The sequence below is a fragment of the Cygnus olor genome, chromosome 3 (assembly GCF_009769625.2).
Source record: "Cygnus olor isolate bCygOlo1 chromosome 3, bCygOlo1.pri.v2, whole genome shotgun sequence".
Taxonomy (NCBI): Eukaryota; Metazoa; Chordata; class Aves; order Anseriformes; family Anatidae; genus Cygnus; species Cygnus olor.
Window position 1 is genome coordinate 23,395,619 of NC_049171.1, and position 18,201 is coordinate 23,413,819.

An 18,201-nucleotide genomic window follows, 5' to 3' on the forward strand; every position below is an offset into this window, starting at 1 on the left:
CCCAGCTCCCAGCCTTTCCTCATACAAGAGGTGCCCCAGCCCTCTGATTAGCTCCATTGCCCTCCTCTGGACCCACTCTAACAGCCCCACATCCTTCATGTGCTGGGGGCCCCAGACCTGGATGCAGCACTCCAGGTGGGGCCTCACAAGGGCAGAGCAGAGCGGGACAATCACCTCCCTCGACCTGCTGGCCACTCCTCTGTTGGTGCAGCCCAGGATGCAGTTGGCCTTCTGGGCTGCAAGTGCGCACTGCTGGCTCATGGTGAGCTTTTGGCTGGCTCATGTCAGTGGTATTTCTGTAACTCTAAATGATAGAATACCTACACAAGTTATACATATGCAAAAACAGCTTAGCAAAGACACTGTGTCTGTCTACACAGCAGTAGACGTAGGAATTTCTCAACTTGTACATGTTTCTTGGGGCATGAAGTTCCTTACAGAAATATATTGCTTTTTAAAATCTTATTTTGAGACTGTGAGAGCATTTTTATCAATAAAGGAGTTAAAAATTTCTGTCAGTCTATTTTCTACTCAAATCCAATCAAATACTTGTTTAGGAGTAAAGTGTTATTTTATAAGCTGATTGTAGAGAACATAACCACTCACTGTCCTTGGTATCAGAATTCAATTTCCTATTTCACACACACTCAATAGAGAAAAAAAAATCAACATGCAAATAAAAATATCTAACTGGAAGCAAAAACATAAGACCTAAAATGTAAATATCCTTGGGACACTAAACCCTCCAGTACTTGCTGTTTTGTTTATATTATTTGGATATTCATAATAGAATTTACCTTGGAAAATAAATATTGATTTTAATTCCTTCTAGTTATTGCTAATTCAGGAAAAGTCCAGTGGTACTCTGATTTTTTAGGGTTGATTTCACAATATTACACCTAGAAAAAAATACTGGGTACATTCACTATGACAAAATGAAGAGTATAATTGCTTTATGTATCTGAATAATAAGTTATTCCCTGTAAGGTTAAGCAGCATAACAATTGCTGGCTTTCATACCAAATTTTCAAAATGCTACCTCAAATACTGTAGAAAAAAATGTAAGGATGGCAGTTTATAACTTGTGGCCAAGAGTTCACTACACTTTTCCACAACCAATTCTTTGCAATAATTCTATACAAGTGTAGTCCATATGTTTTCAGGCAAGTTGCCTTTGCAATTCTTCTCATCCAATTTCTTCCCCTTCCCAACAGGTACAAAACTGATGCTGTTGTACATGACCTGGTGTCATTTGTCATATTGTTCTGAAATCTGATGAAATGTGGCAAACAGACCTTCAGTGTTAAAGTAGATGCTGCAAACGTTTGCAGAAGGAAATACGGTCATGAGTTCCCTAGACTCACAGCGTTCAGGTTTACTTGACATTGAAACAAGCCAGCTGACAGAGAAATTCTGCCAATAATCTTAGTCTTGAGTAGGCTTATTGGATTGGCAGATTGCTGCCAATTATCTTATTCCTGAGGTTCATTATACGATTATGAGAGAAATGAATGGATATAAACCACCTAAATTAAAACCAAAACAGCCAGAATACATCTAAGTGATTGGCTATCACCTCCTGACACTGTTTATCCAACATGATATGTTCTGTCATATTTGATATCAGTAATCAGGAATGTAGAAAAACCCATTGTCAGGGTAAAAAATATTGACATGTCTGTAATATATGTAGACTATTAATTAAAACTTCTTTCAACTCCATTTCATTATGATGGGTACTGTGGTTCTATCTACATTAGTGAGCAGTGCAGTACAGTACTCCTCCCCCTCTGCTTCAATCACTTGTTCAGACTCAGTACAGTTATTTTCACCCTTACACCCATTCTTTTACTCCCTTTCTCTACCAATAAAACTAGTTGCTATTAGTTTGAAAACATACCAGCGGCTTCCTTGTGTAAACCAATAGCTAAATATTTTCAGAAAAGCTATTTTAAACTTAAAAAAGGTTAAACTTTTTTAATTTTTAAAGAACAAAAACATTAAACTATTTGGTGTTAAATATTAATTAGGGACTATACTGAAATCATTACATTCATCTGATTTGATCTAAACACAATGCACGAAAATAAGATAAGCCCCTACAACTAACCATTTGTTTTACCAGCCAATACTTTGAAGAGATTCAAGAATCTCTACTCCTGATCATTTAAATGAATGCCACGGTAATAGACAGTGGCAAGACAGTTAATACATTTTCAATAAGCAATACACAGATGAAATCTACATCTATATAAAAATTTTGTATTACTGCCTTGAAAATACACCAATCTTGTATTAGAAAGTATATAATAAATCATTTAACACAAAACAATGAAAATAAGTGAAAGTTTAAAGATATGAAGGGCAAGATGGGGTGCAAAAATTGAAGATTGAAATATTACATTTTGACAATTAAAAATAGCAACAAGAACTAAAACAGCACGATAAGAAAACCAATGTTGAAAAAATGAATAAATTAGAACAGGTCCTGAAAACATGATATATAGCATATCGATATAGCATATAACATTAACATTGTGAATGTTCTCACATTATATGGGTAAATTTATGCTAATATTAATATTACTGTTTGTTTTAGAAGGCAAAATACTATTAAAGCAGCAAGGCCGTGAATCTCCATAAAACCTTACTGCAAGAGAAGCCATGAGGGGCTAATTTTTCTGAATGCAAAAAAGTTTTTGTAGATGCTGTATTAAGCACTACAGGACTAAAAGCACAACAGATGCGACTCCAAATACTGTCTAATCATCTCTCATAGTACTCACTGTGTATGGACTATTACTCACTATGTATATATATTACTATATATGTATGGACTGTGTGGGCCCTAATCAGCAAAAACGTAATGCTGTCTTTTCACTTCAACTGGCTAAGACAGAGATCATGAATTATGTATAATGTATCTGCACTCTGTCAAAGAGATGTGGTGAAATATTTGGGGATGACTCAAAAAAAAAAGGGCAAAATCACTATTTAAATCCTAAATACATGGGCATGTATTATTACATACATGGAAATAGAAATGTAGTTATAACAGATGTTTTAATATTAAGAAAGTACGATAATGTGAAAACATTGGAAAGATTAAGAACTCTTTTAGGGTTATCTAAATCTCAAGTAATTTAAGCTCATAAACACAATCTATATGTTTTACACAGAATCATTTTTGAACTACCAAAGAGTAATTAAAAGTATGAAATGGTACTTCAGTTAATGTTCACAGTCCATAATGGCTTTCTAAACGCATGTAAATGTCAGCAAATACTCATTCAGCAGTTGTTGCATCTTAAACATCCATAACATAATAGATTTAATTAAATCAATGCAACTTCAAAATGAGAGTTTCTGGCGTTCTCATTCTGGCTTGGAACCATTTATGTGTTATTGAAACCTACAGTTGTAGAGAAAAAAAAAGTCTATATTATGTACTGGAAAACGTGCCAATTATAGAATCTCTACCTAACTAGAATGATAGAAAAGTCTATAGAAATAAAAGCGTTTGGATAATGTGACTATAGTGACATATCAGACACTTGCACAAACTTTCAAAGAGCTTAGGAAGACAACCGAGTATGGACTAGGACAAAAGTAGATCCACTTCTTTCTGTTGGATCTGTAACAATTTTGTAAGACGGGCTAAAAAACATCACTGTGTTTGTGACTGAATACTTTACATTCAAACACAGATTGTCTGAGGGAGACGAAAAGAACCATGTTTTTCAAGTACACCGATCTAACTCTATACACTTGTACGGCAGACTGAGTTCACAACAACTCTAACTTCAAGTGCCTGTAGAGAGATCTTCAGGAACACTTCGTGTCTAAGCCACATTTATAATCAGTGGGGAAATGGCTGATACAGTCAGTACTTTAAAATATTCTGTAGGTTACTTGTAGGAAGAGCACTGGTCTGAGATTTGGCCAGGGGGTAGAAAGGAAAAGAGAAATAACATGAACACAGACATTTTTTCTTGTGTTATTTAGTGTAAGGTACTTTGGTTTGTCACCCGTGAAACCCTTCAGGCATTACAAATGCATTCCTTTCCTCATAGCCTTTTCTAGACTATTCATTCTTAAATGAAGTCACCGTGAACATAAAGGACAGATTGAAACATACAAGGTTTGTACAAGCTTATAAAAAACAGTGTGACAGACAGGACTGAAAGTTGAAGACTCCCATCATCTGCAGCTGTGTTCATTCTTTCACACATTGACGGGGGGACAACGTGAACTTCATATAGGCTCGTGGTATTGATGCCCAACACTTCTGAAAATAAAGGTTTTAATGTACTGTGGCGAACACCTTAGATAATGAGAAACACATAAATACTGTCTACCTGTGATCACTGTCTTAACCAACTTTCCCCACCTAGGAAGTTTACAGAAGTGGAAGGAATAACAATAAATAGGATTATAGCATTCATCTTCCTTAATTACCTGTCTTCTGCATAGTCTTATTCTCTCTGCTTTCTATATGCATCCCTAATTCTGCTCATATATCATATACACATAGTTTTGGCAGGGTAATTTTAATACTATGCATAAACTTTGAAAGAATAATCTTATTTTTATTTTTAAATAACTTTCTTACACTTTTAGGTAATTAGAATGATTATTTTGACTAATGAAAAATTTGTTCACTATTTATTGCTGATCTTCAGCTGTAAAAAAAATAACTAGATTGTAGGGCAATAAGCTTAATCTGTTGAACTGTAAACAATTCTTTCACATAATGAAGAGAAGGGAGAAAACATTCATATTCCTATGTCTGAGCTGTTAAAATCCTTACAAGTAAATTCTGGTTAATTTTTTTTTTTTTTTTGCCTGTTCAGGCTGGAGAAGAGGAGACTGAAGGGGGACCTCATCGCAGTCTACAACTTCCTCGCAAGGGGGAGTGGAGAGGCAGGCGCTGACCTATTCTCCGTAATCACCAGTGGTAGGACCCGCAGGAACGGTGTTAAGCTGAGGCAAGGGAGGTTTAGGCTGGACATCAGGAAGAGGTTCTTCACCGAGAGGGTGGTCGCACACTGGAACAGGCTCCCCAGTGAACTAGTCACTGCACCAAGCCTGTCTGAATTTAAGAGGCGCTTGGGCTGTGCACGTAGTCACATGATCTAAAATTTTGGGTAGACGTGTGCGGTGCCAGGAGTTGGACTTGATGATCCTTATGGGTCCCTTCCAACTCAGGATATTCTATGATTCTGTGATTTTTTTTTATTTTTTTTCCTGAAGCTGATTTTTTTCCTTATGTTTTTTATAAACCATTCAATTTCAAAATAAAATAAATTGATAGAATTAACACATATCAGCGTTGCTTCTGTCTAACAGAATGAGAAGTATGCAACAGTATGATATGTTTACAGTTGTGTTGCTTAGATTTTCTAATTAGAATGAACAATGAGGCACCAAAAAGATCCTACAACTTTACATTTGAATTGCAGCACGAAGAGGTTGCAAGAAAGGTAATCATCCTAAATTCAGATCAACTACCTGACTCAAGGAACTGCTTATCAGTAACACAATTGTCTGGATGATAATAATGGCAGGGGTTACCCTTTTGTCATATTCATTAACTGCAGCTTATCTTTCCCAAATGAGAGAGGGCTGAAACCAGAATTCTAAACTGAAAATGTATGACAGGAATACTACTTTCTATTCATGTGAAACTTGGAAAAGAGCCTCCAACAGAAAATGATTTCTAGGGTAAGTCCTATGTGATGCTGAAGGGCATTCAACACTACAAGCCAACAGTCCTTCTGTTAAAAGCAGAGGAAAAGTGAAAACTTTTGGAACAAATCCCAGCTAAAAACAGTAAATCCAAGTGCACATAAATGTAATGGCAAAGTCTACGTATAATGGCTTCATAGAAATAGATTAGAAAAAAAATGAGAGAAAAAGTTCAGTTTGAGGGTTTAAAAAAGGTAAAAAACTTCTGTCCTTCAAGACACTTCACTGAAGAATTCATTGAAAATGTATGTTCCCATTAAGCTCTCAGAAATAATGCTTGAAATATGATCACCTTTGTAATATGAAAGTAATATAATCTTTAGGACAGCACTTCTGGGATTGTGAATTTAGTTGAAACCTGCTTGCAAATTTCAATCACGTGCTAAAGCTAGGATGCGTACAACAGCAGACCAAAACCAAATATTCCTTAGAAGCCTATCTGAATTAACATTACTGAAAATCTTAATTTCATATCCTAAAGATATGATTTGAATATAAATGTAAAACAACACATGCATATGGACTTCTATGGTGATCTCTGCTGAACCATCTCATTTTTTTTTTCACCTTCAAAGCACAACAAAATTTTAAAAAGCAGCTCTTTTATTGATAATAGATATGAATTACAGCAGGAAAACCTAGTGGTTTTAGATCAGATGAGAATCTGGCCCATACAAAGAAAAGTGAGGAGTCCTTCGATGGGTTACAACTGGCAATTATCAAAACCAACCAAAACAACCTTTATCAAATTATATTTTTTACATGTTCTAATACACCTCACACCAAATCTCTTTTTCCCTTAATTGAAAACGAGAAACAGTTAATAACCTTCTTCTTTCTAATTCTATGCACAGAAGGGTAATACAGTGATTTAATGATGATAACACATAATTGTTGGGTACGAAATAAAATGTTTTTCTTTTGAGATGTTCAGAAAGCTTTTTTTTATTATTTTATTTTAATAGATTATTCATGCTGTGTATGTATATTTACAATATACTTATTTTAATTCAAAATTGGCTTTCACATCAAGTTTTTTGGAGAACCCACTTTAATAATCATGGACTATTCTGCCTGTACTCCTATCACATCATCAGTCCTGTTCTACTTGTTGTTATGTCTCCTGTTCCCAGTTGCTTTCCAACCTTCTTCTTACCAACAGTCACAGTTTATCACTTCATAAGCTTGCCATGTTTCTTGGGCAGCTTGTCATGCTCTCCTCCTTTCCTTCAAGGGAAGGCAAGGCAAGGCGTGCCAAGGAAAGCAAGGCAAGGAAAGCAAGTAAAGGGAAACACCTCCAGCAAACCACTGCTCAGTCATTCCCCAGCAATGGCTACTTTGGAAAAACTGTCCCCCAGTGTTACTGCTGAGCATGACATTACATGATATGGAGTACCTCTGTGCTCAATTCATGCCACCTGCCCTGGCTGTGTCAATTCCCAGTATCTTGCCCACCCCAGCCTACTTGCTGAGAAGGTTTTGATAGTGTGCAAGCATTGTTCAACAACAGCCAAAACACTCGTGTTATTAGCACTGTTCTAGCCAAAAATCTACCGCACAGCAGCACCATGTGGGCTACTACAAAAAAAAAAAAAAAAAAAAAACAAAACTCCAGCCCAGTCAAACCTGATACAGATGGACAAACTATTAATCTCTAACCCAGTCCAGGACTGCTAATTAAAGTCCACAAGTGCTAATTAAAGAAAAATATTTTGGAACAAAGAAAAAAGAAATAAAACAAAAGTAAGTAAAGTCAATAATGCTTTGAAATTCATCACAATAGAAAACCCTAGAAAAGAATTCTGGACTGAAAATCTTGAATGATTACTTCATAATTTTACTGTATGCTTTAAAACTGAATGAATGCAAATTTGTGCTCATCTTATGAAACCTTTGGATTTTCATGGAGTATAATTTTTTAAAAATGTCCCTTTATTATGTTCATCTGAACAGATATATTATTCAGTGCACAGGAAAAACATGGCTTTGAGAATGTGGCTGGTTTATGTCAGTATTGAACAAACTGGAAGCAAAAGGCAGGTGTCCTTCAGGAAAAAATAATAAATAAGTAAAAAGGTAAATAATGACAATATAAGCATTTGTGTTATTAAAGAGGCTATCATAGTTCAATTGCATGAGTAAATTAAAGTTTAAATTGAACCTTTTTTTTAGAATTTATCTTTTTTCTTTTTTCTCTTGATTATGAAACTAACTTTCTTTTCAAATAGTTTTTTCTATGCATGCAATACAGCTTACAATAATTTGGGGTTAGTCACGTAACTGTGATGCTCAAAATTGCTTGTGTAATATATGTACAGGCTGAGATTTGTTCGTTTAGTTATTTTTTAGCTTTTGTTCGTTTCATTTAATTTTATCTTATGTTTTTAGTGCAGTGTATGAATTCTTTTTGGAAGAGATCTTATACACCGATTAGTTACTGAAAGGAAACTAAAGAGCTTCTTTTCATTACTGGATTGTTCTGCTCAGCAGACACAATCCAGCCTGAGGCAAAGCCACTATATTTCTGAATCTGAGCCTGTTTGCATGCAAGGATAATTGACTGAGTTTGCAGTTTCAGAACACTGTTTTCACGGACAGTCTTTTAACATTTTCAATTACTGTAGAATAGGAAATGAACTGAATTAAATTTCAGTTCAGGATTCTGTTAAATTAATTTACAGATTTAAAACATTTATATAAATTTAGATTATGCTAATTCAGATTCACCTTCCATGTTTCAACTTTCACTGTCCCTTGCAAGATGAAGGAATAGCTAACATTTATAATGCAGAATTTAAACTGAAAATAAGAATGAAGCCTTTAGCAGTAACAGAATTGTATGAATGCCAATCCAGTGCATCATGTGAGACACATATTCCACAATTTCACTTTTCAATCTGAAAAGTCTATCTTCAGAAAAATAAAAAGAATACTGTAGAAATGTTAGGGATACAAGTTAAATACAGAGGATTATAAATGCAAATAAAACATTAAAAAATCATTAAAAAAAATCTATCCATGCACAGTCCTAAATCTGTTTTCCTTTAGGGAAACTACATGCAATCTGATGCAAATCCCATGGAATTGAGCACAGCTTAAGCGCCTGAATTTTGCACACTCTTTTGGCAGATATGACATCCACCCAGAATTCTGTTTTCAGTGAGAGAAATGGTCATGGATTCAAAACTGATGGAAAGTAACGTTAAGTTAAGATCTGGATGTACATAGCATTCACTCCAAATGTTTTTCTCTGAAGACAAATCCCTGCTGAGAATTTTTCCAGCCCTCATTTCCACAGTAGCACTGAATTGCAGGAAAACATCTAATTTCACCTCATAAGAAGGATACAAATCCTCCTGACAAATGCTCAGGAATTAACACAGAACTTCATTTTTAATCCAAACAAGGGAATGGGGAACAGAAAAGTGAAAGACCTTCAGAAAGTTAAAATCTAGCTCCAGAGTATACCACAAATCTCTGAATGGTTGTCAGACTTCACCATAAAGTCTGTAACTAGTTCTGCATGTATCTTATGCACGCAGAAGTCTGCTGTGAGGTAGATCATACTGCTGAGTGGCCCAGTGCAGCCAGGCATGTTCCTAAAGATAATATCTGTCAGTATTCCTGGGCCAGATGGACCCTTCCACTGGCTCAGCTCAGTGGACTCCAAGGCTTATTTTGCAGATAAGTGAAGTTTTTGCTTCTATTATATTCTGCACAGGACTGAGGAACCATGAAATTGCCATAGAGAGGTAGATATGCTGCTCCTTAGAGTAGATGTATGGATAAGAACAGACAGCAACTTCATGTTATCTCAGACAGGCAACTGCCAACCCACAGAACTTGGTAAAAGCCCTCAGGTCTGTGGAGAGTCCAAATACCACTTCTACATAGTGGTAATGTTACTTACACATCACAGCTCAGGGATACTTTCTGAGGACATGGGTGGATGAAATCATGAAAACAAACACCTATCTTCAGGCACCATAAGAAATTAGTTTTGAGAGTTCTAGCCAGTACTGCGAAGACAGAGTCTTTACTTCTCAACACTGTGGGAAAACACATAGAAAAATATTTTACTGATAAATTGATAGACAGGGATTTGGACAGGAAACAGTCTTTTTACTGCAATCTTTGTTTTGAGATGCAGGGATTGTCTTACATGCTTCACCTATTTGCTAGGAAGTTTGGACATGTAAATAAAACAGCAATGTCTTTAAAAGAAATTGTGAAAGCAATTTTGGTATTTATGTATTTACATCAAGTTCCACCAAATATGACACAAGTGAAATTACTGTACAAGTTATCTTCTCAAGGGTTAAGAGTGATCACTGTGAACTGTAAAACTCCAAACAGAGCACAGAGTATTCAGCATTATACAGTACTCAGAGTGTCAGAGAACACATATACATGTATGATAAAGTGTGGAGGGTCTGTTTTTGTTTTCTCCGGTACCTAAGAAAAGGTAAGACCATGTTCAGTTATTGAGGATTACACAAGAGTAGCAAGGAAACAATTGTGACACAAGCAAGGGTACATTCATCTCTCCACACAAAGAGTGAACAAAGTCAGTGTTAAAATTCCTCTTGTGAGAACTGTGATAGGGGAGTGGTTGAACACTTCAGCGAGACTGTCCTGGTTGTTACTCAGAGACTGTACAGCATTGTTCCTTATTTAAAGTTGCAGTCTGATACTTTTACTAAACCGTTGTGTTTTGCTTTTACTGCTTGTCAAAGTGTGGCATCAATAAGATGTCATTTTAACTTAAATGTCAATTTAATGTTAAATACTCCTGACACAACAGCACGAAGCACTGACACCTTTATACCTGAACGGCAAATCTCACTGATCAGTTAACAGGAAGGGTAGGTCCAGCTGTGGAAATGCCTATGGTTACAATTTCTCTTCCTGCAACAGATAGAGGTTTCTCAACGAGGAAAGTTTTAAATGGACTGGAGGTGGGGGGGGTGGGGTGGAATCCTCCCAAAGAATAAATCTGGAATTATGAAGGAAGAACTGACGTTATCATCCAAACAATTAGCAGTCACAATAATTGGTAATGGCTACAACATTATGTATAAACTTCTATTTTTACACACAGATTTTTATTGATGTCTTAGAAATTTAAAACCATCTTAAAAGCCCTTTTTTGTTCCTTGGATCTTTCACAGACTTCCCCTGATGGATAAAAAGAAAAATATCTAAGGGGAGACAATGAACTTAGCTATTTTTGCAATCTCTGTTTAAGAGGAGTAAAAAATAAAATAAAGGAAAAAATGTACAACTTTGGCTACATTCTTAAGACTAAAATGACTGCTCATATTAGAAGACAGTCTTATTTCCATGTCTTTGGTATATGAAAGACATGTAAACCAAAATAATCTATTGAAATCTGACATTACCCTCAGGAAAAAAACTTCAGTCCCATCAAGCTTTTGTTATCATTTCTTCAACACTGAGATATAAGCATTCACCAGAGTCATTCCCCTCTGACACCAGTGTAGCTGTTGTACTGAAGAGTGAAAACATAGTCTCTGTTATTCATTACAACCCACTTCCACCCTAATTTTAAGGAAGCAGCTTTATACTGACTTGCCTTACAGGAAGTAGACAAGTTTTCTTCTTTGTTCCTTTTGTTCCTCTGGTAGACTCTGATTCAGTTATTGTGCAAATTAGAGTTTCATTGACTCTCACGGAGATATGGACTTTTCCTACCAATCTCAGGCTAAACTATTAACAAAATGCAACTGTCTCAATCTTTCTGAATCAGAATTTCCTTAAACACAATTACTATTACTTTATTCCTCAGTCAAAATATTTCATATCTTCTCCAAACAGTTCAGAAAGATTACAGATTGCTTCACCATCCATTCCAGTAAAAAATTCTCTCTGACCACTGTGCTAAATCTACTTCCTTGAAACCTTTTTGTAGTTATGGATCACAGAATGAAATTACAATAATTTTGTTTCCATTCAGTATTGTTTCTAGCCTGAAGCAATCTTATATGTATTGCACATTTCATTGGAACTTGAATCCTTCATAGATTTTCTTTTAATATCTTGTATTCTAATTTCTATAATTTTATACAAGCCATGCAGATTCTGGATTTATAGAATTCTGTTTTATTACTTCAGTAATGAGATTCTGAAAACAGAAATAAAGGTTTCTTTATGCACATTTCTGTTCTCATGGATCATTAGCTTTTTCTACCGTCCTATTTGTAAATTTAGTATCATCCACAGAATTCAGAATGTTAAAAAGATGGAAAGATAGTATTGCACAGAACTACAATAGTAACCTTTTAGTACGTCTCTTTAATAACACATTGCAATTGTTCTAAAACCCAAACTTCACAGCTGCACTAATCTTGCTTTCAACAGTATTCATGAGAAGAAAAGCACTATAAAGGCAAACCATTAAAGGTAGCTGATATAGCCCTCCAGGCAGCCAGAACTAAGCAACCAGATAGGGAATGACCAGAATTGATTTACTACTAGATTTATTACACCATGACTTTTTCTAGCACTCTTCTTAGCTCTTTCTAAACAGTCTTACAGTATTTGTTATTGAGCAGAATATATATATCTTATTTCCTTCAGTAAGTCCACATTTTAATAGTGCTTTATCTTTTTTCTTTGTTTAGTAATCATAAAGTATCTGGCATATTTCTATCTGATTGAATAAACTGCGAAGTAATCTCTCAGGGAAGTTAACTCCAGCTGTAAACTAGAATTTGATTAATTCAAACAGTTAATTATCATTTTGTTTGATGTCCAAACACAAAACTAATGTGTTTGTTTAGAAATTGCATTGGAACTGCACCAAAAGACTTTATTTTTAAAAAAATTAAATAATCCCATCCAATAATGAATATAACTTTCTGTTATACCTAATCTTCAAAATATTGCTTGGAGTGGAATCTTTCCAAAACGGGAGTCAGCACTGCAACCAATTTTCAAAGCACCTCAGAATAATAAATCTTATGCTTGTACTCGTTCATAGATGGTGAAAAGCACCAGACCACAGTGTTTGGAAATAACACTGAATATGGGTTGTTTTTACAGTCAATGTAATCAGCTGGTTCGATGGTCACTACCTCACAAATGTGTTCTCTTGAATTTGACTTCCTGAAAATACATGTGAAAAGTAGGTAATTACATTGTATTTATAAATGGGGATCATCTTATGTTAGAACAGGCAGGAGCAACACTCATTACAGATAAACATTTCAACATGAACTGCTGCAAAATGAGCACACATGATATTACAAATGAGGAACAACAAAAGGAAGGAAAATGAAAATAAAAAAAAGGAAAAGGAAAAGGAAATATATCCCATGAAGATCTTCCCTGTGTACACAGTTTTGTTCAGATTACTGTTAGAAGACTATCAAATTCTGTCTACGCACTTGCAGATATATGAAAACACTTGATAGAACAGAAAAAAAGAGATTCAAAACTAATCAAACAGCCACGGGAAAAAAAGCTTTAAGACATGAAGTATGTATTAGCATACATAAAAAAAAATATATATATAATTTTAATTTTGACTGCAAGGATTAAATGAACCTTATTTAAGATCTGGCTACATATAAGTTTTCTGCTACAACATAAAACCAATATATTCAACCCACAATATTTCACAATTCATTCTTTTTCAAAACCCACTGCTAAATCTTTAAAATGGTAATGCTTTCTAAATTTTAAAGGTTAAAACTTTGCTTTTAGTGATGTTCCTAAAGCACTAACACCTATCAAGCAGTTCAGGTAAATTAAAGTTCAATCTCATAAACACAGTACATCTTAGGTAATGATCTTCATTATTCTATGAGAAATCACTGCAGCTGAGAAATACACATTTTGATATACATATACATACACATACACATTTCAGTATACAAATAGAAATGTCAGTCAGACCATATTTGTAAGCTACTTACTTGTATAAGTGAGCTGAAATCCTTGGTCAGTATCAGATCCATTGGTATTAAACTCTATCCACAAATGATTAGATGTGCTGTTTAGGATAACTCCCATCATGTCATTTTTGGTGAAGGCTCCCAGTGAGCGGGAAGAACTGTCTTTTCCATCATACACCTTGTAGAAACAAAATAATAGTATGAATAGTATGAAACTGGACATCTGAATATTTGAATCTGAATATCTGAAAAACTTTATATAACAATTCCAATGTTAGCTATGCATTGGAAAAATCTTGTGTATATATCATGTTAGCAAATACATTTTTTAGTTATGAAATTCAGTGAAATACAAAATATTGTCACCCTTAAAGTGTTTTATAGCTTTTTTTTTTCTTTTTCAGTTTTGTTAGTTCATCTTGAAGGAAATTAATATTTATACACAACTCTGTCTTCCAAAGTTTCATATCCTCACATTATTTCTCATGATAACTCACAAAGGTTAATAGAAGTATAATTTCTAAAATCACTATTGAAGTAAAGCTGAAAGAGGCAAACCCCATTCTGCTTTGTTCTTTCCTGCCTGGAGATATCGAAAAGCAGAACTGAAGTATTAAAGTCAATATATCACTTTTTATTTCAGACTCTGAGCCTGCAACGTCTTTTGTTTTACTGTAGGTTTTAACAAAGAAAGATAGGTCTTCAAAGAAATATGTGAGTCTCTTTCCTAACTAAGTGCAGAGATGTTCTTATTTACTAGGTTACTTTATCTAAACATGTCAATAGAGGACAAAAATAACAATATTATCCCGTCATTTTTCAAATCCTAGAATGATTAAGAATGTCATTTTGACTGTTCACCAATACAAGACAAGAACGAAGAGCCGGTATTGATTAGAGAACGGAAAATTACTTTTGCTTATTGGAAAACCTTGAAAGACATGAAGTCCCAAAGTAGTCCTCTGTAGTTTTTTGTCTTAAAATGAATTTAAAAACCTGATTTCTTCTTTAATTTAATTAAATCACCTATACTTTCTTATGGAAAAATAGACAAATACAAACTGTGTTTCACACTCCCAAGACACGTAACACTCATGTGGATTCTTCTGCAAAAGTAATGAATCTGAACAGTTGGTTTCTAATATGAAGTGAAAGATAATTTACTCTGACCACAAATGTCCTACAGTGATTAGATATTTAAGTTGCAAAACCAGTAAACATCTAAGCTCTGGATCTTCATCTCTTCATTGTCAGATCTTGTGGTATACAATAAGGATTTATCTTAATTCCAAACAGAAGTCAGTGACCCATTTAACAATCTAAATTCCTGCATTCAAGTCACAGAAACTTCTTCCTATTTTAATGTCCAGCTAGATGTAAAAACAAAATTTAGAAACCCATCTTTAGAGATGACGAACAATTGCAACTACATTTATGGATGATAACCAACTGTTAGAAGCAGAGCTATCTTCCCAGTGTAGAAAATACCATTATGCCATCAACTTGTTAATGTCTTAAAAGAAGCCTCATTCAAATCAAGTGTTGCCATTAACAAAACAAAATAATAAAAACAACACACATAAAGATTTTTTAATATGAAAGCACAAATTTAGTTTCATAAATATACACAGACGTAAATAACAACCTTCCTTCAAAGAAGCTTCTGAACAATAATAAATTGTACTAGCCATTGTTAGAACAATACATGTTGTCCTTCTTACTAAGGCAAAGATTGTCTTATATCAGGACACATAGACGAGTTATTGCAAGCCACGGTCCATTGTAATTAACACATACTTAGCATACACCTCTTGGCAGAAATGACTTCAAGCTGTGCTAGCAATATTCAAAAAAAAAAAGCCTCCAAACTCCTACCACTGTCCTGGGCCAGAACTATAGACCTATCTCACTGATTGATTGCACTTTATTTACTAGAGCTGGAAATCTATTTTATAAAATAATTATTGTTTAAAATAAAATCTCATCATATACTATGCAGAAAAAACAGATATATTTTACTTTGTTTCAGAGATTTACTAGTTTCAATGGAATGATGGACTTTAATTGTAATTACTAGTAAATGCTATCTGTATTAAAATAAAAGTGATTTTCACTTGTTTTTAAAAGACAAAAAAATACTATGAATAACTACAATTGTTCCTTAGACATCCTGCTCCAATGGTGTTCTACCTCACTGACTTTACAGATACTCTTGATGCGTGAGGATCAGCAAATTAAATCATATTCTCTCTCAGTATTAATCCAGATACAAATGCAAATGTCATTTTATGAAATAAAAATAAGAGGAATCACGTGAAAGCAGCTGTAAAAAAGCAGGGACTATTTTTAACTGGTAACACTTGTCCTCCTGTTACTAACATTACAGACAAAACACGGTACATCTCTATTCTACTAACTGAAACTACCAGTGAACAAACAAGAATTGAAGCTCAACCATCCATATCGATAACTTCTTTGAATTGTCCCTGTAAAAGTTTTGCTGCAAGCCAGGCTGCATTTTCCCTAACAGTTCTTGGTCACAATTTGGCGATTAGTGTTGGCCAGGACTATTCCCAATAGGCAGCTTGTGTGCAACCACTGTGTTCTGATGTATGGAGGAGATACGCCATGTGTGACTGCCTCCAGAGCCAGAAAACATTAATAACTGGTATAGACATTGCCACTATAAGGCACATGCTTAATTCATGTACGAGAACCAATTTCAAATATAACTCACAATTACCAAGTACTATTTTCTGTGCCATGGAACAAACTCAAAGATATTTGGCCACATAGCTTCTGAAAGACATGAAATTATACCCTGGTTTTAGTGTTGTCTCTAAAAAATTCATGGTGATTGCACGATAAAGATATCACCAAAAGAAACCATTTTAAAGAATTAAAAAGTTTCAAGTGGTCATTGAAGCAGAAAGATGAGGAATCTGAAGTGTCAGTCAGAAAGAATAAGCTTTAAAATACTCAGCTGACCCAGCCACTCAGCTTAGCTATTCACCTCAAAATGGTGCCTCTGTTTCTATCTCTTTTAGAAATATTTCTATTTTTTTAGAAGTCAGAAGTTCTGACTTCTTTCCCCCCAGTTCAAGTTTAAACCTTACTACAGCTATAGGAAGCTTTGCCCATAACTTACAGTCATTACCCTGGCAATACATTGCAAGTACTCTCCTTGAAATCACTTATCTTGCCCCTTCCTCATGTACATAGCCTTATGTCAGAAACACTTTTGAAAATTATATTATTCCCTATGCGCTACTTAACTTCAATATTTAGATGACTTTTCAGTTCATACTTGTGCCAACAGCAAACCTAGTTAAACACACACAATTGAATCTGGTTTTACATTTTAAAAGCATGTAGGAGACAGAGCACAACTCTATGCCAGAGCAGGAGACAGACACAACTTGATTGTTCACACAGTATTTATTGTTAGTACATCCTTGGCACTCATTTAATGCAGGCCTACTACCACCCTCACAAATCTTTTCTGAGAAAATGTTAGCCCAGGAGATGCATAGGCCAGGGACTGTTTCCAAGAGGAGGTTTAAGTGAACCACCTTGTTTTGTAAGATTAGAGAGTTTAATGTTATGGATGTATTCAAACTGTAGAACTTGGCCTTGGGGGCAGTAGAGAACAATTGCGGCATTGTTTAGTGCACTAAGATAAATGAAGCCAGGACATTCGATGCTCCATTTCACCTAAGTATTTGTGAGGAACTGAGAGGTAGGTGCTTGCTCTGCTGCTAGGTTGAAAATACGCAGGTGAGAAGAGAGGACAGTGCTACTGTTATTCATGAGGTAAAATCTCCCAGTAACGGTGCTAATGTACATGTACCTGCTGTGGGATGTAAAAACAGATACCTGAAGGAGAAGTAAATGCTGGCTAGATTTTCTTAAAATCCAGTTTCTCTTTCTGATAATAAGAATAAATTACTTATAACTAAACTCTGCAATTTTCCTTAACTGTAGAGATCTTTATGGTATAAAGTCTTTTCAAAGGGAAATGTTTTTAAAATAGTGCTTTGATGGTTTGAGAAATAATTCCCGTATAGCTTCCTGACATTGTTATGTATCTTCCTATATATGTTCCCAAACTTTTGTATTAAATCCTCATGGAATTCTTGTCATCTTACCTCAAATAGTGATATTACATACTTTGTAAGACATTCGTGGAGCACTGACCTTGGCATTGCCAGGATTGTTTCTCAGATGGTTTTCTTTTTCCCCTCATTACTCTCTCTCACACACTGCTGAGCAGCATTTTTTACCTTTTCTCAAATATGTTTCCCAGAGGCGCCTTCATCTCGGCTGCTGTGCCCACAGCCGTGCCCTGCAGTGAGGCCACTGTAGCCATCTGCAACCTGCTGTGTCCAGCACAGGGCAGCCCCAGCCTCTCCTCACAGCCCCCAGCCTCTCCTCTGCAGCCCCCTGGCTGCCAGCACTGTGCCACAGATGCAAAATGCAATACTATATAAGCACATATCTTCTTCAAAAGTAGAAAGATATTCAGTGGGGAAAA

The 18,201-nt window shown here is 35.2% G+C and overlaps 1 protein-coding gene across 5 annotated transcripts in view; it reads right to left on the reverse strand.

Annotated features, from left to right (window-relative positions):
* CSMD1 (CUB and Sushi multiple domains 1) overlaps positions 1-18,201 on the reverse strand; it is a 1,148,093-nt gene that overhangs the window by 226,145 nt on the left and 903,747 nt on the right. For all 5 annotated transcript variants that reach the window (XM_040551456.1, XM_040551454.1, XM_040551453.1 and 2 more), the window contains one exon: positions 13,689-13,845. In XM_040551456.1, the coding sequence (XP_040407390.1) occupies positions 13,689-13,845 (157 nt within the window). The remainder of the gene's footprint in view (positions 1-13,688; positions 13,846-18,201) is intronic.